We start from the raw sequence: 27,010 nt of genomic DNA on the forward strand, positions 1-27,010 counted from the left end.
TAACATTTAAGGGACAGTGGAGCAAGTAATTTCCACCCCACACCCAGGCACCATGAAAGAGGGTCATGAGGGTCATAATTTCAACAGGCAGAGTGTAGTGTAATAACCACACAAGCACCAGGGCATGTTTAAGGATCAATAACTTTAACAACTTTATTGAGGACAGCCTCCCTTCTTATACCATTAGCTCTACAAGCGGTACTTTCCTACTAGCTATTTGTTGGTTCACAACTTTGCCCAGCAACAGCAAACATGTAGCAACTTCCATATCTTAAAGGTCGGAGAACAAGCAGTTTGAGACAGCAAGGCGTCCTGTGAATCACCACTTCTTTGTTCCTTCTCACTTCTTTACATTCCTCATGGCTTCATCCTCACGAGTCTGATGTTATCACCAAGCACAGGGGCTTGTAGACCCCCATGGCAATACTCCCACAGCAGAGCACCGAACTTGAGGCATTTGGAAGGTGGTGAAAGTTGGGCAAAGAGAACGGAGCTTGGGAACGGAGTGGCCGAGACAGGTGGTGGCTGGTTGAGATGCTACTCCCCATTGTGACAGGAGGAATTTCTGCAGAGTTAAAAGGGAGAAGAGGGCCTGTCTAACTAGAAGGAGTGAGAAGTTGGATGGTCTTGGCCCCTTGGGACACCAAGGCTGCAGGCCCTAGTTAGAAGGGAGCACAAGCTGAGGAGGCACGCAGGGAGGGAACATGTTGAGGGGAGCGTGAGGCATACGAGCAGTCAGAAACGTTGAGGAACAAAGTGTAGGTGGGGTCAGGGATCTGAGGAGACTGGAGAGAGGAGCTGGTTGGAGGGGTTGAGGCGTTGTACAGGTTTGGTAGAAGTTTGGGTTCCTGTTTTGGGGCTGAGGGAAGGAATGGGCAGGCTTTCCTAATAAATATTTTTCTTTGGAGCTTGGAATGGAATTTAACATTTCTGATTGGGGCTTGGAATTGCAACATAGCCAGTTCTCCCTGTGGTGGATAATAAGCTTTTTATGGTCACTTGCACTATATTAGCTCAGCTGGCAGGAAATTGTAGAACACCAAACAGTAGAGAGTGATGAAGGAAGGAGGATGGGAAAATTCAGGCAGTTGTGTTTTATTTGTTTATTGTGTTGTGTGTTTTTTTAAGTAAAGTAATAAAATATGAAAAAAATAAACTACTTAGTGACACCAATTGTAGAGAGCAGGCAGGCTAAAAGGTAAAAGCAATCCTTGGGTCCAGAGAAATCTAACTGAAGAAAAAGTATTATTTCTAAAGTAAGTCCTTTTATTTTAAAGAAAAAAAGGAAAAATAGAAGGAAAAAAAAAAAGCAATTCCCTATCTTTATTTCTGTTGTATGATGGATAAGCTTGCAGCATAAATTACATGGATTAACTGTAACTTCCTTTCTTTTGGTAATCTTTCTGTCTGTACCTGCTTACTCAAGGAAAAATATATTTTAGAAACTACCAACTTGATAGAAAAAACAGCACATGAAAATCAGGCTGACAAAGCAGAAATTTCACATCAGGAAGCCCTAGCAGAAAATGAGGAATCCCACAGTGCTGACAAGCAGTTAAGCCTAAAACCTTGGGAAGAAAGGTATGAAAGAATGTGGGTTGAAAATGAGAAAAGGGAGTTGAAAACAAATTTTAAAAACATTACAGCAGAGCTGAAGCAGCTGTTTGGTGAAGTTTGTGAACCTGTGAAAACTACTTCCTTTGTGGAAGAAATGTCAGAAGACAACTTTAATGAAGAACTGAAGAGTTTTCACGTTGCTTCATCTGACGTGACAGAATCAAATAACAAGTTAGAAAGTAAAGGTGAATTTGGAGATACTAAACTTAATGCAGACCTAAAAGAACCCAAAATGGAAATTGTAATTGCAAGCCTTGGTGTTCTTCCTGATCAAAATAACTTAAATGCAAACATGGAAGATACCTGGAGTACAGATGAAAGAGATTACACTAATGATGCAGATAATACAAAAGTGCCTCTAACGAAAGAAGAGGAAAATAAAATGTCTACTATGGAAATGGAAGAGAACAAGTATGGAAGTAGTAGAAATGCAGAGGGAAATCCTGAATACTCCCTGAGACACTGTTTAAAAACAAATATTTTGGATGACATTTCTAATATTCGTCCTAATTTAAGACCTCCTTCTACAAATGGTGAAAATGCATTTTTTGTAGGAGAAAGGAAATTTGGAAAAGACTTCTGTCTTAGTGGCAATATTTCCAGAGACTACCTTATCAAAAACAATAAAATAGGAGAGGCAGAAATTGAAAGTATTTTTGCAAATTCTCAGCAACCTTGTGGCACTCTGAAAAGGAATCTGGATGAAGAACTAGAACAAGACGTGGAAAGATTTAAGAGTAAGGTAGGAATGCTGCAAATAGTATTCCTGGCTTTGGAGAAAGAGAAGGTACAGCTACAAAAAGAGGTAGAAGTTCACCTGCTACTCCTTATTCTTTAGCCTTTCTGCGTATCAATGGTCCTGTTCACATTAGCTATTCATCATTAATGGAAGGTGCTTTGTGCAATTTGTTTTTTTTTTGTTTTAATGTTTCATTACTTATGAATAAAGAGAGCAGTGGAGAGTTGTCCTTCTCCGCATTACTTAATTAGGTTTTGAGAAAACAGTATGTATTATTGTTTCGGTTTAACAATAGGTGACAGTCAGTTCCAGTGTAAGTAGTTATCACTTCATTGCCATAAAAAGAAACGCGCACAGCTATACCAGTTCTGATTCTCAATCAAAGAATGAAAATAGCTTCTGAACAGGGTCTTGACTAATCTATTCATTTGCTGTGATTTGTGCATGGCGTGCCTTCATTGCCCTTCACTAAAATTCCTGTTTGCTGTGAAACCATTTCTGCTTGTGGGTTTGAGATTCCCCTTGCTCCCCCCATTAAGGAGGTAGCCGAGCATACTTCCACTTGTATTTTCTGTGTATTTACAACTAACGGTGTGTGGTCTTTCCAACTTCTTGTCCTCCAGTAATGCTTTCTTTTCTGTTGTTCATGTTTTAAGATAAACCATTGTTTTCTTTCTAAAGGCTATGTTTTTGTTATGCTTTAAATCACAAGTGAATTCAGTGTACTTTCATTGACTCTGTATACTTTGTAGTGTAATTTTTATGAAAATATTTCCCTATATGAATTGAAATGGTCTTATTTTATTTGATTTCAGAAGTAAAGCTTGAATTACTTGATCGTGGATATGGTGTTTCTCTCCTGTAGAAAAAGATAAATATATGAAGCTGAACTTTCTTTTCATAGGTTGAGAAGGAAAAAAGGAAGCAGAGACGTTTCAAAATGCAGGCAGTGGAGAAACAAGAAGATCTTGATAAATTAAATACACCAGCAGGCAATGCCATTAATCAGCAAATGAAGCAAAAGCTTAATCTCAGGAAGAATGAATGTTTGAAAACTGAGGATGAAAAAATAATAGAAGAAAAGCACAAAAAGGATTTTTCATTTGAGGAAACTTCAAAAGTAAATGAAATGCCAATAAAAAGGTAAAGAGATTTAAAAAAAATAATCTCTAATTCTTATTTGTAATATTAAGTAGCTTTAGGACTTTTTTTTTTTTAATCTTATAGTAGTTGAAGTAGTTTCCTCAGTGCTGAAAGCCACACTGAGTAGTCCATTGCTTCTCAAGCATTTAAGAAAAATAATATTTTCAGGAAGAGCTAAGTTCATAACAGAAGCTCTAATTTATTGCAGTGGGGAGTGAGAGAGAGATCTTGTGAATTTAATTGTCAATATTGAGGCTAAGCATGTTTTCAAAACCAGGGCCATAAGATTGGAAGAAAGAGTTATTGTCTTAGGAAACAGCCACACAGAAAACTAGGGACTTATTTGCTTTCTCCCTTTTCTAGAAGACTTTAGTGATCCTCATGCAGTTGTTTTCCTTTTCATTAAGCTTAGATTGCCTTTGTCAGGAAAAAGGGAAAGATAGCGATAGCAAACTTATCTAAAAAGTTTGAAGAAGTTGCAGATGCTTTTACATAACCTCAGGCATTTTTTTACTGTCCCTCTGAGGAGAATCTCTGCTCTGGGTACTTCTTCTAATGGGGATAGTGATGTTCCAGCTTACCTGAATTTTCCTCAGATTCTACCTTTCCTCCCTCAGTTCTAGAGGAAAATGATTAAATAATTGAGTGTATTCTAGAATCTTGGGAGTCAAGCTTGTGGTTTATCACAGATGTGTTTAGTCTTGATTGTTTCAGGACTTGTTTCTGGAGCATGTTTCATATTTTATGTAAGATACTTGGTGAGTTTTTTTTTTCTTTCTGTTTAATGCAGTAAATCTTTCCTGAAAGCAAAAGATGTAAAAAAAAATGAGAGTAAAAGACAGTCTTCAAAGCAGAAGGCTAATCAGAGGATGAGTTCTTCCAGTGGGAATCATTTTCAAGTACTGGATGATAGCACTTTCAGTGAAACATCTCAAGATGAAGAAAGGTACTGAATATAAGGAATATTATAAATAAAATTTAGTTATAAAAATTGACCTGAAAACTAAAAGTAAGTTTTGTAAATTGAATGCATACAATGATTCTTCTTTCATGTGACAATTTAATCTAATGCCCTTTATGTTCAAAATCACTTGCTTAGAATGCTTTGAACATATTAGTCAAGCTAATGATAAGGGAAAATGAGCACAAATTCTGAACTACCTCAATGTGTGCACACGTTTATATTTACACATGTGCACAAACGTACATTTTTTAAATATTTTTTTAAAGGAGATGGGAGACTTATAAAAGGCAAAGTTGCTCATACACTACAGGTTTCTCTTTTTTTTCTGCTTTTTTTTCTTTTGCCTGCCCAAAAAGAGAGAAATATTGCCTCCTTTGTAGTACAGAACAAAGACAGCTGTGTAACCTTTGGATGTTGCTCTAGTTATCTCTATAATCCACTGTGCTGTAGAGTGTGAATAACAATTTTTCTAGAACTAGTTCAGTGATACTTGGCATGCCATTGAGCTGTCTCAGATTCATGAAGCATCAAGAAGGAAAAACTGCACAGAGCTTATCAATACAGGTTGCAGGCACATAGTTCTTGCCGAAGAGCAGTTTTCCCTGATTAATCAACTTTTGTTTAAAAAAAAAAAAAGTTGATGTTTTGCTGGCCTGAAATTACCTCAAGTGGAAAGTAGTGAACTCAGGATGTCTTTCGTACAAAAAGAATCATAATGGCTAAATAAGTTTGACTGAATGAGCAGTCCTCAAACTGAGAGTGACACCATCATGCCTAGATGTCCTGAGTCTGGATGGGATGGAGTTAATTTTCTTCCTAGCAGCCCACGCAGTGCTGTGTTTTTTAGATACATGACTAAAACAGTGTTGATAACACACCAGTGGTTTAGCTGCTGCTGAGCAGTGGTTTCACAGTGCTAGTGCGTTCTCTGTTTCTGATTTTGCCACCACAGCAAGTAGGTTGGGTATGGGCTAGAGGCTGGGAAAGGACACAGCCAGGACAGCTGACCTAAAATGACCAAAGGGATATTCTGTACCATGTAGCTTCATCGTGCTCACCGCTAAAACTAGGGTGTAGTCTTGCTCAGAGACTGTCTGGGCACTGGTTTGCTGTTGGGAGGTGGTGAGTGCTTTGCATCGTTTTTTTTCCTCTCCTTCTCCCTTTGTTTATTTATCCCTGTTTCTGTTTCTTCCCTTGAGTTTTTCTTGCTATTGGTCTTCTGATTCTCTCCCCCAGAGGGGGCGTGAGCAAGCAGCTAATGAGTGCTTAGTGGGCTTAACCTACCAGAGCTCACAGACGATAGTACTAGAGGTTGGACCTGATGATCTTTTGAGGTCCCTTTCAAACTGGGTTGTTCTATGATATTATTCTTAGTATCTTGTGGGAAAGATAGCCTTCCTGTACGCATAAGCCTTTTTTATCTGTCTTCAACAGGATGTTCAAAATTCTTATATTAAATTTTAGTTCAATTCACTTTTGAAATTAAGTTTTCAGAGCAACTTCAGATATTGATTGTGATGCTGAATAAGCATTTCAGTAATGAAATGTATTTCTGTTTTCCAGACCTGCAGCAAAAACAGGGAGTGAAAAGAACACGGTAATGTAAAATTAGTTTCTTGATAATTATTCTGTATCAATTTGTAATCACTTAGATAGGAACAGCTTTTATGTAGTGGTCCACCAGATGCACAAATTTCTGCTAGTATGCAACTTCACACTATTTGAGCCAAATCTATGGGCTGTGAATGAGAGGATGAATTGTTCTTGAATCTGTAATGATCTATAATAACGTGTTGTTGTATGCAGAAAATACTGTAACTTTTACAGGTCAGCGTACAAATGGATGTTATGGATAACCTTGATTTAACACAGTCATCTGACACAACTACAGAGGATGTTGAATTGCCAACTCCAACCTACAAAGAAGCTATGTTGCTGTTAGAACAGCTTAGTGTGGATCATACAGGTAAGTTTTCAAATCACTGTTTTCTGTTACGAGTTCCTCTTTTAAAACATGATCTCTTTGTATACCTAATTTTTCAGTTTTCTATTTTGATCTAATATTTACGATGAGAGACAACGCCTGCCCACAAGCCAGAGAAGTACGGACTTCTTCAGCACTGAATGTAGAATTCATCTCACCTAATCTTTTATGTCTGTCTGTATTGTCAGCAAATGCATCTTACTTATCGCAGGCTATGTCTCTAGTCAGAATTGGAAAAGCAGGTTCTTGTAAGGTACAGATCAGCTCATTCAAATATAGTGGTCAAAAGTTAGCAAAATCAATCTTTTTCCTGTTTATGGCCCCAATATGTAATGACAACTCACCAAATTAATGGCTTTTCTGAAAAAAAATATATAATAAAATGTTGTAATATGCTTGCATAGAAACACGTCAGTTTATATAAACATAATCAGTACTTCTTTTCTTAAACTATGCTAAAGCTTCATTAGGCAAATGTGGGTTAACCTTGGCTATAGGCCAAACTGCCACCCACTTGAACTATCACTCCCACTTATCAACAGGACAGTGGCGGAAAATAGGATGAAAAAACTCAATGAGTGAGATAAAGACAGGGACATCCCTTACCAATTACTGTCACGGGCAAAACAGTCCACTTGGGGAAAATTAATTTGTTTACTATTTAAAATAGATTTGGGTGGTGAGAAAGACCAAAAAATAAAAAAATAAAAAATATTAAAACAACACCTTCCTCCCACCCCTTTCTCAGGCTTAACTTCACTTCAGTCCCACCACCTGAGCAGTGCAGGTAGGATGGTGGGTTTGCAGTCAGTACAAAGCAGTGCCTCTCCTTCCTTTTCACACCTTTCCCTACTTGAGCGTGGGACCTTCCACAGGCTGCAGTGCTTCAGGATAAACCTACTCCAGGATGGGTTCTGCATGTGCTGCATTTCTTGTCTGTTCCAGTGTGGGCTCTTCGTTGACTACACGTCCTTTAGGAAATGTGGGGTCCTCCATGGGCTGCAGTGTGGATATGCACTCCAGCGTGGTCCTCTCCAGGGGCTGCAGGGAAATGCATGCTCTCCACAGGTTGTAGGGGAGTCTGTTCAAGCATCTGGAGCACCTCCTCCCCAACCTTCATCAGACCTTGCTGTTTGCTCTTACTCATGTTTTTTTTCTTTTTTTTCTCCCTTCTCCTCCTCTGCCTGTGTGGTGTTTTTTGTCCTTTCTAACATACGTTTTCCTGGAGGTGCCACAAGCTTGGCTGAGAGGCTGAGCTGTGTCCTGCAGTGGGTCTGTTGGAATCATCTGTGTCTGGCATAGGCAGCCCCTGTCCTTTTCAGAGATTTCCCACTACCAAAGCCTTGCCACCTAAACTCAATACAGCTAAGTATTAAATAGGTTATACATTGGAAAGTATTTGTGTGTATGTGCAATTTTGTCTATTTTCTATCTCCAAATAGGTTCTGTTATTCTGTTGAAAATTCAAAACATACTTCTTCAATATGAACAGATAATAGAACGCGAAAAAAGTCGGTATGCAGCTCTCTGTAGAGAAGTCAGGAAATTGGAAAGTGAAAAAGAAGAGTCACAATTAATAGCAGAAGAGACTCAGGATTTGAAATCCATATTGGCTCACCAAGAAGTGGAATGGAAAAGTGATATCCAAAGCCTTAAGTATGTAATCCTTTATTCTGATCATGTGTGTTATCTTGTCAGTATTCACGTTGTGTAATAGTTTATTTGTGTGTTTGTACAGCTGATGCACAAGATGTTTTCCACCACTAATGGAATGAAATTACAATTCTTTTAGAAGTCTAAAATTACAGCAAAATACTGTATTTGAAAAGATGTGACATTTTTACAGTTTAAGTTGCCTATGCAAGTTCATAACGTGGCATATTTACTTTTCTATATCAGCATTTAGTTCCTCAGATAATCTTTGTTAAATCACAGATTTTCTTTGAAACAAGAAGAAGAAAAGAGGCTCAGAGTTGAAATGCTGTATGAGAAAACAAGAGAACAACTAAGAAGGAAAGAGGATCAATACTGTAAAGAGATGGAGGAAAAACAACAACTTGAGTTGCACTCAGGGAATCTACAAACAGAGTTAATAACATTGAGAAAGCTCTTGAAACAGGTATATTAAATACTAAGGTAAACATTCATCTTCTCTTTTCTGTTTGTTTCAATTGACATTGCATTCTAGTATGTTCAGAGAAAGAGATACCTGGATAATGGAAGAGGCATTAAATAACTATATTGCCACATTTTGAGGACAGTAGAAAACTGTTGGTTCACAGGCAGGTTTACAGGCAAGATTCCTTTTCTCCTTTTTCAGAATCATGCTTTTATTTGTATTTCAGGCAAAGCCTCACTTGGAGTTATTTTTCCTAATTACTACAAAATGTATTTTTTTTTTTCTTAAATTTTATTTTCCTTCTGAAAAATAAAATTATTCTTGCAGGGCAAGTATAGTTACAGGGATTTAAATTCAGGCCCAAATGTTAGCATTTATGTGAGATTCTGTACACTGCCTCTGTTGCCCACAGTCAGGGGACTGAATCCAGGCAAGCCTCTCGCCTGTATTTTAATTACAGCTTTAGTGCTTTATTTACTGTGATTGAGATGATGACATTCTCACTGTATATGATCAGCATAAATTCTTCAGCTCTTACATATGGTTTTGTGGATCTTTTCACTGGTCTTGACATACTTTTAAGTATTTCTGTCATGGTTCTACACAGTCTCTGCTTAGGACATTGCAATAGGGTACAGTCAATGGAATTGATGTGCTTCTAGAAATGTTATTTGTTCAGTTTATGTTGCTCTTAACGTTAGTGCTAAAACTGATGAATCGGTGTTCTCATATCTTTGACTTTAAGCATATGAATGTCCGTTCCTGTTTTAAGTGAGTATGTATAGTGTGTTAGTAATTTGACTTGGGTTTCTGCTTAAGCTCTGTATGGAATATGTTACCAAGAATAATAGCTTTCTTATATTTTAATTTTTTTTGTATAGAGAGTGATTCATTAAGTATAAAACTTTTATAATGCTGATTGTGCGGACTAAACTTGGACATGTGCTATTCATACAATTTTTGATTCATTCAGAAATCTAAACGTGCTTGTTTTCAAATACTGAAAATGCATTTGTAAGTCTGTGCTTAGTATGAGAAGGTTGTTTTGGAAGTACAGGCCTGTATTTACTTCAAAATTTTATTTCAGTCTTGTGATTCTGTTATTCCAAGTTGCTTTAATAATAATTATAATACATTTAAATTCAGAGCAGTCTAAATCATTTGCTGTAGTAGGGTTAGCCTGTGGGATGCTTGCCATCGATGTGTTGTTTGTCTAGGACAAGATGTACAGAATTTTAGTAAGGTGCTTCACTCTGCCCTAAAGGGCAGTTGCATCTTCCTAAATACGTAGTCAGCTGGCTGCTGCTTTTGGGTTCACGTAAGTTGTCAAATTTGTAACATTAGGAATACTTTCTCTTGCATAGAATAAGTAGCCAGGAACATAAACAGGCAAGAAGACAGATCTACGCAACCCACATTATGTCAGAGTGGGTGTTTGTCCCCTGCCACAGAAACTGAAACCAGTAAAAAAATAAAAATAAAAAATCAAGTTGCCATTCAAAGGAGATCTTTTGGAAACGATATTAAGTCTAGTTTAGCAAGGTGGACTCTTGTAACTTTGAGGAAGCAAAAGTACATGAAATATAAAGAAGAATGAACTGGGAAGATACTGATAGCTCTGATTTTGCTCAAGATTCAGAAGTTCGATTATATTACTGTAGGTTGAAGAAGAACGTGATGAAACACAGAGACAGCTGTCTCAGGAAAAGAGTGCCAGAGCCCTGCAAGAAGGAATTTTGAACAGCCACCTGTGGAGACAGAAGGAACTAGAAGAAGAGACGAGAATAACCATAGGAAAAAATTCAGAGGTAAGCAGTTCTGTTTCTAATTAATTAAATTTCACTGCTCTCATTCTAAAATGATAATAAATCTTAAGTAACTTTTTGTGCTTTTTGGTGGATTAACCTACAGTTGTCAATATAACCCAACTATGTTACTGATGTCTTCAAAAGTTCGGGAAAGCAGCATCAGTCCCATGAATTTACCTGAATTGTATGTAGAAATAGAAAGCCAATATAAAATAAGACACTGTTTACTCAGTTTCTTAAGCTGTCTGCTATTTTTCATTTTATAGATGTTATCGTTTTTAAGGTTTCTAGCAGTCAGACACACAGCTATCTCGAGGCTGACCAGGAAAGAAGTTTTTTAGCACTGTTTGCAATCCCATTGCTTGGCTTTTGGATTAGTTATACCATCATCAAATCTGTTTACTTTAAAGTATGCCTTCTTCCACCTTCACATTCTAAAATTTTATGAAAGAATATAAAGAATGAATGAAATTTCTCTAGGAGATCGAATAATTGGAGGAGAAAAAGCAAACCTAGACTCTATTGGGGGATGGGGCGGGGGGGGGAGGGGAAATAACCACAAACCTGCCAAGGGTTTACTGAATTTACTAAGAACACCCAGTGCTTCAAGTAATTATTTGTTCTTTGTTGTACTGTCCAAAAAACATGGGATTGTTACATTAATGTGGAAATAATTTACATATATTATGAGCAGAAAACACGTAAGAGTACTACATTTAAGGGATGATTGATGGAGTTGTATAGTTTGCTTTCAGTAATAAAAAAAAAAAAAGCTAGGCCTTAAGGAGGCATTTGAGGGCTGATGCAAGAGGAGAGGTAGCATTTATAGTTGTTGCAATTCAGCTTCATGTTAGAAAAGGAAAATAACCTTTTCATATCTCTGTTTATACTAGATTTATAACACAAAGGTATGTGGTTACAAGAAAACATTGGCACTTGAAAAAATTGTATTTAAAATATCACAAATTTAAATTATTATTTAGTTGCTGCTTCAGGGCTGGGGGGTGGAAGGCATATGTTTGGGATGTTCATGCGGCTTTTAAGGGTTTGTTAAAATTCCAGTGCGTGTACTTGTTGTACACATGCATTGTACAGTAGCTTATGTATCACCTGAAATTTCTCTCTCATCTTAGCAGTCATGCTTCAATATTACAAATGTTAAAACATAGTTTGCAAGTGTATTTTGCAGATTCATTTCCTGACTGGCTATTTATTCATTTTCCCTGTCACTCAGGAATCTGACACTAATGAAAGAGAAAAGGATCTGTTGTACAAAAATCAGTTACTGCAAGATGAGATTGCTATGCTAAGACTAGAACTTGACCAAGTAAAACTTAGGCACCAGGAGGATGAAGGAAAATATTTAGAGGAAAATGAAACTTTGAAAGAAAAAAATGAAGATCTTAAAAAGGAACTTAAACTGAATGAGGAAGCCTTAACACAAACAGTGTTTCAATACAATGGACAGCTGAATTTACTAAAGACAGAATCTGCAGTGCTAACTTCCAAACTTGAGCAGACTAAAGAAAGCAAAGACAGACTGGAGACAGAGATTGAATCGTTCCGTTCTCGCCTGAACGCTGCTGTTCAAGATCTTGAACGTCATCAGACATCAAAAAGTGATGTCGAACGAACATTTCAGAGAGAACGTGATGAATGGCTTCGGTTGCAAGACAAGCTCCATCATGACCTCTCTGATGTGCGAGAAACCAACAAGAGCTTGTCTCAGCAGCTGAGTAAAGCTGAAAGCAAAGCTAATACTCTAGAAAATGAGCTTCACCAGTTGAAACAAACACTTAGAGAAAAAACACTACTTTTAGAAATGACACAAAAGGAATTAAGTCAAGCCCAATGTCAGGCAAAGGAAAGTGATCATGCTCGGCAACTTGAGAAAGATCAAGTAAGCAAGTTTATGATAAAGCAGGAATCCATGCAGGAGCGATTGGCCCAGCTCCAAAGTGAAAATCTTTTACTCCGTCAACAGTTGGAAGATATGCAGAACAAGGGGATCATCAAAGAAAAAGTTGTGAATGATGTCCAGGACAGATTTAATGATATTTTCAACAAACTCAGAGCTGATACTGAAAAGCAAGTTTACCTGATGGAAGAGAGAAACAAGGAATTAAAAACCAAGTGTACAGATTTAAGAGAACAAGTCTTCAAATACGAGGCTGACAAAGTAGAAAGAGAGGTAAAGTATACATTCAGAGCAATTTAAAATTTATAATTTCTTGAAATTGTTTTATATTTCTAAAACAAATCATGCATAAGTTATATGCATAGGACCAAATCATGCCGATTTTTTTTCTGGTTTGTTGTGTTTCTCCTGGAACTGTGAAAGATTTTGGCAAATTGGATGCCAATGCCAAGATCTGATCAGAGAACAGAAAAAGGTATCCAAATGTAGGGTTTGATGAAGAAGGTAGTTCTTCCTTAGAACTTTTCTCATCCCTTTTCCTTAGTCCTTTCTATGCCCTGTAGAGTGGTGGTTTGATATACCACTGCACTGATGACACACACAGAAATACATAAAGAAGAACCATCCAATATGCAAGGGTTGAGAAATGAAGATGCAGGTAAGTGAAGTGATTGGGGCGGGGAGGAGTGTTTATAGTATGTTACTACAGAAAAAAAAATGCTTCTCTGTAAGATGCTATAAAATTGAAGACCATTAGTATTGTCCAGGTGTTAATTTTTGTATGTGTTTTGGGAGTTCTAAAGTACCTGTCAGTTCCTCAAGAATTTGATTTTGAACACTGACCTAAGTTTAGTCTTCTGTATTTTTTTTGTTGTATAGCCATATTTAAATATTTTCTTTCTTTGTGGCTCTGTGAAAGGCTACTTAGCCACACAGAAGAAAGGCCAATTAGGAAATCAGTTAAACTTTCTGCAAATTGATACAATGCATGAATATGAAATGTGCTGCTTTGCAGAGTGCTAGCATAACTTTGTATGTCTCAAATATGCATGAAACAAGTGTTGCTCCCAATTGTAAATGACTTTTGTCAATAAAAAGGATGGAACTGAAAATTACGATGGAGGTAGAAGCAAGGAATAGCTAGACAGCTAAAAAAGCTATAGGTGATGAGAGAATGTGTAGTTATGTATGTTATATAATAGGTAGCGTACTCTCAATTCCAAGTAGAATAATGATTAAAAAGTTGCCTTAACCATTTTGTTTAATCTTCCTTTCCTGTCTAGAAAATAGGAAATAATCATGTTCTGTATTTAGACTCTCTGGTGTGAGGTTCATGTCCTTTAATGATTTGAATGGTGATCCAAAATTACTTTTCCTTCTTCATAACAAACTCAGAATCTTTGAGTGAGTTAAGTACTTGAATGTGTCTGATAACCACCTTAATTTTTGTTTACTTTGAAAGGTGGGACATGGGGAGAGTAGTCCAGCAGTGTGTTGTCAGTCAATTTAACCTGTAAATTGCTTTATATTTTTTCTACTACCTTTTGAAGTTAATAGATATACAATGTTAATCCAAAATGAATTCAATAAGACTGTAAGAGGATGTGATTTAACATGTACTTAAAGCTTCAAAAGAGCTTAATTATATTTGCCTAGTGGAGGAATAGCACAAGGAGAGATCTAAGACAAAGTCGCACCTTTGATTATCAGAGCAATATCTTTAGCTCTTACATCAAAACATTATTTGTGTTTTCTTAGAAAAAGAATACATGATTACAGTGTGTGCTTGTGTGTTGTTCCAAGAAGAATATGACTTAAGCCCTTTTTTTATTTAGAAACAGAAACTCTCATAAAGAGCTGCTCATAGTTTGTATGTGTGCAGTTGAGATGTGCAGATGCCTGTTGGTGGCACGCAAAATTTCACACCTTTGAATTTATCGTGAACACTGAATTATATGATCTAGTAAGTTTAAGTAAAGAAGCAAAGGCATATTTCGTATTCTATTCTTCATGTTCATGTTACTGATTTTTTTAGGGTATGGTCAGACAGCTGCAGCAGGAACTTGCTGATGCTCTTAAAAAGCAGTCTATGTCAGAAGCTGCACTTGAAGTTACTACGCACTACCGCAGTGACCTGGAGGAAGACAAACTGCGCTTGCAAAAGGAGTTGGACAGGGTTAAAACCAAGGTATAGAAATGAAATACCCCTCTGGCCGGTGTGGGTCAGCTGTCCCAGCTGTGTCCCCTCCCAGCTTCTTGTGCACCCCTAGCCTCCTCGCTGACAGGGCAGCATGAGGAGCTGAAAAGTCCTTGGCTCTACGTACAGACTGCTCTATGACATCTAAAACATTGGTGTGTTTTCACCACAGTTTTCATCAAAAATCTAAAACACAGCATTGTGTGAGCCTCTGAAGAAAATTAATCTGTACCAGCCAAAACCATGGTAGTTGTCTATGCTTTTCTTTTCCTGAAATATAAGTCATGAGAATCTAATTATTTTGGAGCTGTGAAGTCACTTTAGGAGAAGGATGAACTGAAAATTTTCAGTTCACTGAAATTAATTAATTAATAATTTTCAGACCGCTAGCAAGCAAGCAGATTCCATGTCGTGAGTCACTGAAAGGGTAGGAGTGGTGGTGTCAGTGCTTAGATAAGTGCTATGGAAATTCAATATAGGGATGGGAGAGGCTGGTATAACATGAAGTAACACAATTTCTATTCATTTGCTAGGAGAAGTGAAGGTTCAAATGTATTTCAGGTGATAACAATACTTTGTGTAGAGTGTATGTGCAGATACATGCAGTGCTCAAATTCTTTATCACCCGTTGACTTCTCTAGAGAGAAACTAACCTGTAGTATGGATTTCTACTGTGAGTTTTTTCAGTTGCAGGAATCAGAACAACAATGTATTCAGTCTGAGCATTGTGTTCATGACTTAAAGACTGTCTTAGATAATAAGGAAAGAGAATTAATAGCTTCTTCCCAGAAACTGCAAGACCTTCTGTTATCATCTTCTGGAACTAATACTACTATAAAACAACTGGAAGAGCATGTGCAAAGGTAAGAAAATAACATAGTGAAGCAAGATTTTGCTTTCTGTGATTATGTGAAAACACCAGGATTGTTTTGTTGCATCACAAGATATTACTATAGGGTTTTAAAAGAAGCTTTCACATTAGATTATGTTCTTTCAGAATTGGTGCTCATGTGAATTTCCATCATAAGACCTGTATTTCTCTTTCAGGCTTGAAATTGAAAATGCCAGATTGGAAGCCACAGCCAAACAACAAACCAACAGGATTGAAGCCCTTCAGAAAGACCTGCAAACTTCTGCCTCAGTAAGCTAGTCATAAACTTCTCTTTTTTTTTTTTTGTGAGCTTCTGAGAATAGTTATGTATTTTCTGTGAGAAAGTTGTAACATGGGATTTTCCTGGACAGTGTAGGGGAGCTCAGTTCCTGAGTTCTGCTGACAATAGGCAGCTCTGAAAATCCTGCTGGTCGCTTCCCCAGCTTCCCAGTTTTGAGAGTTTTCCTGTAATATTATAGCAAGCCCTACTTAACGCTGTCTAAGGTAAGGTTTTGACACTCAAGTGCCGGTTTAAATATTTTCTGTTTTATACCATGACATCAGACGCTGCTTCAGACACGTATCAGTATGTGCATCTTGAAAGATTTTCAGTAAGTTACCCCAGGGAAATTCCACAACTGATATTGGTGCCAAGAGCTTTATGCCAGAAGCCTGACTGGAGGAACAGCTGAGGGAACTGGGGTTGTTTAGTCTGGAGAAGAGGAGGCTCAGGGGAGACCTTATTGCTCTCTACAGCTGCCTGAAAGAAAGTTGTGGGGAGCTGGGGATCGGCCTCTTCTCATAGGTAACTAGTGATAGGACCAGAGGGAATGGCCTCAAGTTGCACCAGGGGAGGATAAGGTTATAAATGAGGAGACATTTCTTCTCAGAAAGAGCAGTTAGGCATTGGAACAGGTTGCCCAGGGAGGTGGTGGCATCACCGTCCCTGGGGGTGTTCAAGGAAAGGTTGGACCTGGTGCTTAGGGACATGGTGTAGGGTGATGGTTGGACCAGATGATCTTGGAGGCTTTTTCCAACCTTAATGATTCTCTGATCAGACCAGGACAAGGATTATATTCCCCAGAGATTTTGCTGTGCAGAATTGCTTTGCCCTTGGTGGCTTGGTGTGTGTTTGTTTTCATGAAACAGTAAAGAGGAATTTCCATGGTATCATTTGCAGAACTTGTTGCAAGGCTTGGAATTTCTCAGTGCCACAACTCAGTGGTTAATATTAGCATAAATAAGGTGGTTTCATCTGTGACTTACATGAAGTAAATAATTTTTATATTCTAACCAGTGGTCATCAACTAGGGTCATTGTTACACCTGTAGTTAATTAATGTTGAAGAGGCTTTGAAAATAACTATACCTGAGAGTTGAACTTTGCATGCTGTGCTGACGCTGGCAAAAGAGGAGGGAAGGCAGTCACAGTGCTTACACTTCCCCCTTAGTTAAGATAGCTTGGCTTTCAAATGTACTGTGAATGGGAAAACATCCTTTGTGTGTTCATCAAAGATTCTTTGTATTCTACATGGTTCTCTTCCTGGAGCAAATGGCAGAGGTGATGATTGCTATGAATTTTACGATAGCATCAGACTAAGGTAGTTCTGGTCGTTGGTGGTGGGGATAAATATTAAAGGTATAAAGAGATGGAAAGATGTGTGTAATATTTATTTCTGGTACTGAAGTGTGAACTTCAGTCTAGAAAGTCAGTGTTGTCTTTTTTTTTTTTAATGCTTCCTTAGGTTCATAATCGCCTAGAGGACTTGATAACTGGCTTGCGGACAACACAGACAACTGCAGAAGAGCACCAACATCAGCAGGTACCTTAATGGCTTCTGCAAATAACTGCTTTAGTCTTTGTTTTGTTGTTTTGCTTTTTGTTTTTGTTTTTGTATGCAGGTAATTAATGGAAAGATTGGGTACGTTGTAAAGTACAGATGAGCTGACAAATACCCTTCTGGTTTCAGGGCAAGGCACCTTCAAGGGTAAAGGCTGTAAATTTCTGCATTCTGCTGCTGCTGCTGCATTTTGTATCTGTGTGGTGGTATGTGGATACTTGTGTTCATTGGCATGATTCCTTTGATGGATATGATGGATGATGTGGGCAGGAGGGAGACGTGTGGTTGAAGGCTGAGAAGGGAGACTGGACTTGGGAGATCTGTGTTATCTTCAGCACTTTGTCACAGCTTCCACATGAGCTCGTTAGCTTTTTTTCCCACTTGTGAATAGGTACTGGTGCTTTCCTGCCACACAGGGGGCTGAGGTGAGGAAGGAGTGGAGTAATTAGGTGAGGTGATACTGCGCAGTGGCAGGCAGCTGGATGGGAGCTGCTGTATGTGCATGGTCTAGCATCTTGTGAAACCCTGGAGTATTCTTAAAGGACTTTGTTGTTGGGAAATGAACCTATTGCAGGGCTCTGCTGGAAGTGAAAAGCTGTTGATTTTCTGCCCCAGTGAAGTCTGAGCTCTTTTCCAGCCTCCTTTTCTTTCTTCCTCTTTTGGTGTCATACCAATTAGAAGCAATCATGAGGTTTCGGGCATACATACACTTATTAATGTTTTTTAAGATTTCTTTATCTTACCTCTACATTGTTGTGTATTAAGACCCAGGATTTGACCTACTCTGTAAGGACACCTGAGAAAGCTTTACAAAATTGTAAATTTACACCTAAGCCTTTGTGCTGAGGTTTTTATGTCTTTCTGTAGATCAGTGGACGTTTTGTTTTTAAATGTGCTACTCAACGCATCTAGTTAACTTTTATTCTGTACATGTGAACTGAAAAAACAAGCTCATTTCCACATAAATACATCTGTAACTCAAATCTTTGTTGCTTTAAAAGGAGAATATTGCTGATTTGAAAACATTTTCTTGCTCTGAGAAGATTTGCAGTTATTACACAAGCAGTGAGTGTAGGGTGTCATAAGTGAGACCACGCAATTTTCTGGTCTATCAAAAATATTTTATTAATTAAGTAAGCAGGCACAAGCAAAACAGCGCTGGGCGGCCAGGGAGTCTCCGCTCCGCAACGGCACGCAACTTTCCTTTTTTCGCATCGCTGTTTTATAGCATCCAAGTTCCTGTTGAATCTCTTGAGGCTGCGCAGTCCGTTGTTGGGGGGTCGTCGCTCCTCTCTCAGTGTTCATGAGTTATGCTCGTGCTCAGGAAAGGGGGTAGTGAAGCGATGCCTTGCGATCACAGAGTCTTTATTTCATCAAGGATGTTTGCCCAGCACCCCCTTCCCCACTATCTACTTTCTTAATCCTCCCCCTTAACAAGGCCATAAATTGTGAAACCTTATCTTCTCAGTATATTCTCTGCATTCCTTTTAGAGACAATGAACAAACACCTGCTAATTTATCACAATCCCTCCTTTTTCTTTTTCTAACAAATTTTGTTCATTGAATTTCTGAAGCACTAGTTTGCTCAACATTAAGGTTTCTGTGTCATCTTCCTCTTGTTCAAGAGATTCATATTTGGTGCGTATAAGCATAAGGTGAGCTGCCTCTAATCGGCTTTTTACAATCGCGATTACTCGATTAAATATGCATGGTCCAAAAGTTAATGCTAATATAAGCAGCAGCAAAGGTCCTGTTAAAGTCGATAGTAGTGTGGTAAGCCAAGGCGAGTAATTAAACCAGGATTCGTACCAATTCTGGCGGGCTTCATTTTCCCTTTTTCGTTTTTCCAACCCTTCTCTCAATTTGGTCATTGTGTCCCTCACTACTCCAGTGTGATCAGCATATACACAACACTCCTCTCGTAGGGCTGCACACAATCCTCCTTGCTGTAGGAAAATCAGATCTAATCCTCTACGATTTTGTAGTACTACTTCAGATAAGGATCGCACAGATTTCTCTAAAGCTGATATAGATTGCTCGATACGGGCCAAATCCTCATCTACAGCAATGCGTAGAGAAGTAAATTCTTGGCTTTGTTTTACCAGAGAGGTAATTCCGGTTCCGGCTCCTGCAGCCCCCAGAATCATCAGAGTGTCTAAAGTAACAGCCGTAATAGGCTCTCTCCTCCTTTAATGATTTTTTGCCATAGCATGTTGGATGTACATATACTCCTCAGAATGGTAAAGAATCCTAGGTATAATTACTACCTGTACACAAAAATCATGTGAAGAGTTAAACAATTTTAAAGATAGACATGGTGTTACCCCTAAAGACGAACATACCCATCTAGTGTTCTTTGCAGGAATTAACCAGTTATGTGACTGATACCCATTTTCAGTAATATTACATAAATCCTTTTTCCCTTTTGGAACTGTCCCTACACATCTACCTTTTCCCGTAACCTGAGTTAGCGTTATCCCAACCTCCTGTCCCCAGCTACATTTGTAGGGACTAGTTTCGTTCGAATACTCAGGGGTCCCCATATCCCCTATTGCTTCGTAGTACGGAGGCCTAATACTAACACACAGCCAACACCCTCTTGTTATGTCCGGGTTGGTTTGATTAAGCACTTGGAAACTAGCATTTATGACTTTCCACATGCCACTTATAGGGGCAACCATATCTCCCTCTGTAACACTAGGGAACTGGGTCAGAGAGGATGTTGTTTCGGTCACACTCATGCTTTTGCTAGATTGTGTGGGGTGGGGCACCGTATAAAGTGGTCCCAAACTTCGGTTGGACCCCACGGGTCGCGGTGCCTCTGGTAGCCTATTTTTCTTAATTAGAATAAATCCTCCTCTGTCGCCCCCATGCTCATAATATCGTATTCCCCAAGTTCTTCCAAAAATCCATCCCTGATCCATAGGGTTAGTTACATTTATCCATAAAAATGTGCAATTTCCCCCAACGAGGGGAGCCCCACAAATCCCCCTTGCTACTCTGCGGTTTATACAGCCCTTAGGTCCAAATTGGACAGCTAAATATTTGTCTTTTTCCCCACCTGGATTCCATGCTGAGGCAATAGTCTCACATCCCCAGGAAGCGCAAAAATACTGAGCTGGGGCATTACAGTAACCTTTTCCTGGATGGGAGGCTGGACAAAGATAGAAATCTGATCGATTATCGCACGGTTCTACGGTTGTTATTTTGCAAAGGTCTGTCTTAAAACTGGGGGCACCAGCCGTAATGATTTGTTGTACCATAGTGGTGTCTTCCCCTCTTATCAGACTCCACTGGAAAGGCTGGTGTGGGTGGTGTTGAGTCGCTATGCAGGAGGTGATCACTGCGAGGACCCCTAAATATCAATAGGAATGGCCGAGACCCATTTTTCCCCACTAATTCACTCCTCTGCCTTACTCGTCAGTTGGGTTGCAACCAACTACGAGGTCTTAGTTCTTCTCGGCAGCAGTAGTGTTCTTCAGGGGAGGGCCTTTGCCTTAACCCACAATACTTATCGGGTCCGTCGCAAGGTGAGCTTCAGATCATCAGTTCCCGGAGTAACCTCCCACTTTTCATCGCGGATGGGTCCCTTAATGCGGCTGGCGTGTGTCCATCCCTTTTCCGCAGTTCGAACAGCAGTTTTTGTAGTGAGCAGAACAACATAGGGACCTTCCCATTGTGGTGTCAGTGAAACTTCTTTCCATGTCTTTACCAGGACTTTATCTCCCGGTCGTATTTTATGTATTGTCATGTCCAGCGGGGGACGCTGTGCAACTAGGCCCTTTTTCTGCAGTTCCTTGCGCCTATTCATTAATTGTATTAGATAGGGTTTTAATTGGGCATCTTGCAAATGGGGGTGATCAGGGGGTACTTCCGAATCATAAGGCATGCCATACAGCATTTCAAAAGGCGAGATTCCTAGATCGGTCCTGGGTTGGGTACGTATATTTAGCAAAGCTAGTGGCAAGCATTTTATCCAGGAAGCCTTTGTTTCTAGCATCAGCTTAGTCAGTTGCCTTTTAATTTCCCCATTCATTCGTTCTACTTTTCCTGAACTTTGAGGATGCCAGGGAGTATGATATTCCCAATTGATTCCCAAAGCTTTCATAGTATCACGGGATATCTTAGATACAAAATGTGGTCCCCTGTCAGAGTCAATTGTTTCCACAATCCCATATCGGGGAATTATATTTTCTAACAATATTCTCACCACGGTTTGCGCAGTAGCTCTTACCGCAGGAAATGCTTCAACAAAATTAGTGAAGTGGTCTATAATGACCAATAAATATTTATATCTTCCTGTTTTTGGAAGTTCAGTGAAGTCCAATTGAATTTTTGCAAAAGGTCGGTGAGCCAATTCCCGTCCACCGGGAACTCTTCTCCGCATGTGCTGAGCATTTACCCTCCGGCAAGTTATGCAGTCATTCACAATTCTTTTTGCTATGTTATATGCCCCTATACACATGTAATTTGTAGCAAATTGATCTACCAACGCCTGAGTACCCCAGTGTGTACGCTCATGTAGTCTCCGTAGCACCCTCAGAGCCATTGCTTTCGGTATTACCTTACGCCCATCGGTAAGGACCCATTCTCCTTTTTCAGTTTCCCTTATTCCCATCTGTTTCATTTTCTGCTTTTCTACAGCAGTAAAGCAGAGCAATGGGAGCGGAATAGGCCCATTCGACCACAGCGATTGAGCCGGTCCACACTTGTAACAATTTTTATAAGGAGGTGTTTCTTTTTCAGAGCAGTTGCACTCTATTCCCTCGACTCCCCACTCACTCCAGCAATCATAGCAGGGGAATTTCTTTAAATCCTTCCCCCTGCCGCAACTTGGACAGTCCGCCCTCTTAGCTATTTCATATACACACATGAGTGCTGCTCGTTTTGCCTCCTGGTCTGCCAAATTATTTCCCCTAATTTGAGGGTTTGTTCCCTTCTGATGTCCCTTGACATGTACCACAGCAATGTTTTTTGGTTCCCTTACAGCTTGTAAAACTTGGATAATTAGTTCCTCGTGAATCAGTCCTTTTCCTTGAGAATTAATTAGTCCCCTTTCTTCCCATATTTTTCCAAATGTATGGATTATTCCATATGCATATTTTGAATCTGTATATATTGTTCCGCTTTTATTTTTTAACAACTTTAGAGCCCTTAACATAGCATACAACTCGCAGGCCTGTGCTGACCAACTCGGACTCAAAGGGCCTGATTCTATTACCTCGAATGTTTTTCCATTAACCAATGCGTATCCCGATTTTCTTTTACCTTCAATTACCCTTGAGGATCCATCCACGTATATCTGCTCCCCTGAGGGTAATTCCACATCTTCTAAGTCAGGTCTTAATTTTACCTGTTCTTCTATATTTCTAAGACAATCATGTTCGAGCTTCTCTCTCGATTCACCATAAAGAAATTGAGCAGGGTTCTGTACTGAGGTTGTTTCTAGTGTTAATTTGGGTGACGATATCAAAATTCCTTCATATTTCAGCAGCCTTGCATCTGTGATCCACTTTTCAGCTTTTTGTTGCAGCACTCCACGTATGTTGTGGGGGGATATAACCCTGATTTCTCCCCCAAACGTAATCTTTTGAGCTTCCTCCACTAATAGGGCAGCTGCCACCACAACTTGCAAACAGCTAGGCCAACCTCTACTAACGGGGTCTAGCAGTTTGGATAAATAGGCCACCGGTTTTTTACTGTCTGCCCACTCTTGGGCAAGCACACCGTAGGCAGTTCCTTCGGTGCTATTCACAAACAGGAAAAATGGTTTCTTTAACTCTGGAAAACTCAGAACTGGTGGATGCATAAGTTCTTCCTTTAATTTCTCTAATTGCTCCTCATCATCTTTTGTCCATTTGAGTAATCCGTCCTTATTCAGCTTATTGTACAAAAATTTAACCTTCCCACTATAATCTTCTATCCATTGTCTACAGTATCCGGTCAGCCCTAGCAATTGTCGTACCTGTCTTTTAGTAGTTGGGGCTTTTATTCCTAGAATTCCTTTAACCCTTTCAGGATCTAATTTCTTCGTCCCTTTATTTAATAAATGACCTAAGTATTTTACTTCCTCTTCTACAAACTGCAACTTTGACTTTGAAACCTTTAATCCTTGTGACCCCAGAAAATTCAGCAAGCTGATACTTGCTTGTCTTACAGCATCCTCATCTTTTCCTGCTAGTAGCAGATCGTCCACATATTGAATCATTGTTGTGCCAGGTGTCCTGTTAAACTCTTGTAAAATTTGCTCCAGGGCCTGCCCAAACAGGTTTGGAGATTCCGTAAAACCCTGAGGCAAAACTGTCCACCTTAATTGTTGTTTTCTATGTGTATCTGGGTCTTCCCATTCGAATGCAAAATAGTCCCTAGATTTTTCATCCAGGGGGCACGCCCAAAATGCATCTTTCAGATCGATTATGCTATACCATCGGTCGTCTGGATGCAGTTGGCTTAACAGGGTGTGTGGGTTTGCCACCACTGGGAACCTGCTAACGGTTCTTTTATTAATTTCCCTTAAGTCATGTACTAATCTATATTTACCGTCTTTCTTCTTTACTGGTAAGATGGGAGTGTTGAAAGAGGACATACAGGGCTCCAATAGCCCTTGCTGTAATAACCTTTGGATTTCGGGTTTTAACCCTCTCCTACCTTCTTCTGAAAGGGGGTATTGTTTCACCCTAACTGGTATTTCTGGTCTGTTTATGGTCACTTTGAAAGGTCTAATATTTAATTTTCCCACGCTCTCTGAGGTATACCAGACCCCAGGATCAATATTTGCTTTGTCTTCCACTCGAAGCGGGCACAGCTTAATTTCTAACCTTCTACTTATCACTTCTAACCCTATCCCTAACTCTATTATTAAGTCCCTACCTAACAAATTATATTCGGCCTCTGGTACTAGGAGCAGAGATCCCTCACTCACTTTAGAATCAGATTCGATGGTTACTTCTTTTATAACAGGGACCCCAAAAGGCTCCCCCTTTGCTCCGATCACTTGTACTTTTTCTGCAGAGGCCCTACATCCAGTGGGTAAGGTTTGGACTGTTGATCTTTCAGCCCCTGTATCTATGAGGAATTCTACTTCCTCACGCTGGGGACCTACTTTCAGTTTTATCAAGGGCTCGCTTTTATCTCGGGTCCCCAGCAAATAGAGCCCCTGACACCCCTATTCACTCTTAAACATCTTCTCATCTTCCTTTCTTTGTCTGCACTCCCTTTTCATGTGACCCCTTTTATTACAGTAAAAGCAGATCACATTTCTTTGTTCCTGGCCACTCTTCTCTTCCTTTCTGAATTTCCCATTCGTGGGACCGAACCCTCGATTCGGCCCGACTCCTCTCTGTCCCTCTCGTACCACTGCCACCATCATACGTACTCGTTTCCGCTCCTTCTCATCCTCCCTACGAACATATGCCTTCTGTGCTTCCCTCAGGAGTTCATCCAACCCTTTGTCCTGCCAATCCTCTATTTTTTCTAATTTTCTCCTAATGTCTATCCATGATTTTGCTACAAACTGGGCCTTGAGCAACGCCTCCCCAACCGGGGTTCCAGGATCTAAGCCACTGTATAACTGCAAGTTTTTTCGCAGTCTTTCTAACCATTCTGTCGGGGTTTCATCCTTCTTTTGTTGCTCATTGAAGGCTTTATTTATATTTTGTCCTCTAGGGACCGATTCCCGTATTCCTTGAATTATGATAGTTCTCAGGTCTTGCATATGACCTCTATGTACGGGATCTTGATTATTCCAATTTGGTGGCTGCACTGGCCATTTAATATCTGCAGCCGGGCCTTGTTGGTGCTGCTGATCCCAAATTCGCATACCAGCACGCCTAACCATTCCTCTCTCCTCTGATGTAAAGAGGATTCCCAGGATAGATTGTAATTCTTCCCAGGTATATATATTTGGACCCAAGAATTGATCCACTTTCTCAGCTACTCCCAGTGGGTCCTCTAATAAATTTCCCATCTCCTTCTTAAAATCTCTGACATCCCCTGAATTAAGGGGAACAGCCACATACCCCATTCCTGGCTGGGGTCCTCCCATTGCTATTTCCCGCAGGGGATATAATCCTTCCTTTAGGTCAGGTTTTTGACTTCTTGTCCTGCTTCTTGTTACTGGCCCTTGTGCTTCATGATCTGATTCTGATTCTCCTGATACTGTTGACTCAGAGGGTCCATTAAGGACGGGGGCCGTCGGTGCAGGCGGTGGAACATAGGGCGGGGGTGGTGCTGGAACTTCTAAGTCTTTCCTCTTTTTATCCCGCCCTCCTTTTTCTTTTAGAGGGTATAATTGCGTCCTTGTATCTGAATTTATCCAGAGGTGCGCATACTCACTTTCCTCCGGGCTAAAGGGCTCCTTGGAGTTTACGTAAATATTTAAGGCTTGGCATATCCAATCCTCGAAAGAGCCAAATGGGGGCCAGAAAATGCTGTCCCCTTTTATGGGCTTATTGCCCCATACTTCAATACAATAATAAATCATTTTAACTTTGCTCTTTCCCCGCCTAGAAGGGGAATCACTCCAATGTTTAATCATTACTCCTAATGGACTATCAGAGGGAATAGAGGGTATCCCTACACCACTAGATTCCCTTCCCATGAGGCCAGAAGGCTTACTTTTCTTCTGCCCCATCTTCCGGAACACCTTCACTCACACACACACAAAACACTTCCCCCTTTTCGTGGCCCAGTCCCTCGCGGGATATGGGAACCGCACCACCGAGGGGTCCACACTCGCTTCGTCCGCACTTGGACGTCTCATATGTCGTGCTCCGGGATTCCCAACCCCAACCGAACGGATCACCGGCCTATACTTACCCACCCCGTGGGTCTTCGTTCGGTCTTCGTGCACAAAGATTGCTTGGGGTTACCGGTTTTTATTTGCTTGTGCCTAATTTTAGGATTCGTCAGTGAAGGGCTCGAGTGAGGCTTTCCGTTCCAGGGGCCGCCGAAACCGGCGGGGCGCCTCCCCCGAAAGGATCCCCAGTCAATCCGCCTTCATCCGAGTCACGGCACCAAAATTGTCATAAGTGAGACCACGCAATTTTCTGGTCTATCAAAAATATTTTATTAATTAAGTAAGCAGGCACAAGCAAAACAGCGCTGGGCGGCCAGGGAGTCTCCGCTCCGCAACGGCACGCAACTTTCCTTTTTTCGCATCGCTGTTTTATAGCATCCAAGTTCCTGTTGAATCTCTTGAGGCTGCGCAGTCCGTTGTTGGGGGGTCGTCGCTCCTCTCTCAGTGTTCATGAGTTATGCTCGTGCTCAGGAAAGGGGGTAGTGAAGCGATGCCTTGCGATCACAGAGTCTTTATTTCATCAAGGATGTTTGCCCAGCACCCCCTTCCCCACTATCTACTTTGTTAATCCTCCCCCTTAACAAGGCCATAAATTGTGAAACCTTATCTTCTCAGTATATTCTCTGCATTCCTTTTAGAGACAATGAACAAACACCCGCTAATTTATCACATAGGGTATTTTCTGTGGTGGGCACTAGACAAATTATGAATTTAATCAATTATGCACCATTATGAAATCAGGGGGAACTTGTGAATAAAGTTGTAGGGAAATTTTGTGTGTCGTCTTACTCCTAGAGTTGTAACCTCATTTTGTCACATACAGAGCATTGACTCTTTCCACTAGCTTTAAGTGCTGTTCTTGGTTGTGTTCCTGAGCTGTTTTACACTTTGTATTAATGTTCACTGTAGATTTTTAGTGGTGAGAGGAGAGCTTAACCCTGCTTCCAGTTAAGTTACTACTTCATATAGCAGTATTGGCTTTCTAGTGATGTTGTTTTTTTCCTTTGCCATTG

At 40.0% G+C, this 27,010-nt stretch overlaps 1 protein-coding gene across 5 annotated transcripts in view; it reads left to right on the forward strand.

Annotated features, from left to right (window-relative positions):
* The first annotated feature begins 6 nt into the window (after nucleotides 1-6).
* The window catches only part of LOC121066504 (ankyrin repeat domain-containing protein 26-like), a 39,302-nt gene continuing 12,298 nt past the window's right edge, over nucleotides 7-27,010 (forward strand). For 2 of the 5 annotated variants that reach the window (XM_040550090.1, XM_040550121.1), the window contains exons 1-13: nucleotides 7-2,422; nucleotides 3,261-3,499; nucleotides 4,290-4,445; nucleotides 6,027-6,060; nucleotides 6,291-6,429; nucleotides 7,890-8,103; nucleotides 8,383-8,566; nucleotides 10,228-10,374; nucleotides 11,609-12,565; nucleotides 14,328-14,480; nucleotides 15,177-15,352; nucleotides 15,537-15,630; nucleotides 17,105-17,182. In XM_040550090.1, coding sequence (XP_040406024.1) covers nucleotides 1,592-2,422; nucleotides 3,261-3,499; nucleotides 4,290-4,445; nucleotides 6,027-6,060; nucleotides 6,291-6,429; nucleotides 7,890-8,103; nucleotides 8,383-8,566; nucleotides 10,228-10,374; nucleotides 11,609-12,565; nucleotides 14,328-14,480; nucleotides 15,177-15,352; nucleotides 15,537-15,630; nucleotides 17,105-17,182 — 3,402 coding nt within the window. In that variant the 5' untranslated portion in view covers nucleotides 7-1,591. The remainder of the gene's footprint in view (nucleotides 2,423-3,260; nucleotides 3,500-4,289; nucleotides 4,446-6,026; nucleotides 6,061-6,290; nucleotides 6,430-7,889; nucleotides 8,104-8,382; nucleotides 8,567-10,227; nucleotides 10,375-11,608; nucleotides 12,566-14,327; nucleotides 14,481-15,176; nucleotides 15,353-15,536; nucleotides 15,631-17,104; nucleotides 17,183-27,010) is intronic. The other 3 variants (XM_040550101.1, XM_040550111.1, XM_040550127.1) reach the window with 3 other exon arrangements.

Source organism: Cygnus olor, chromosome 1, assembly GCF_009769625.2.
Source record: "Cygnus olor isolate bCygOlo1 chromosome 1, bCygOlo1.pri.v2, whole genome shotgun sequence".
Classification (NCBI taxonomy): Eukaryota; Metazoa; Chordata; class Aves; order Anseriformes; family Anatidae; genus Cygnus; species Cygnus olor.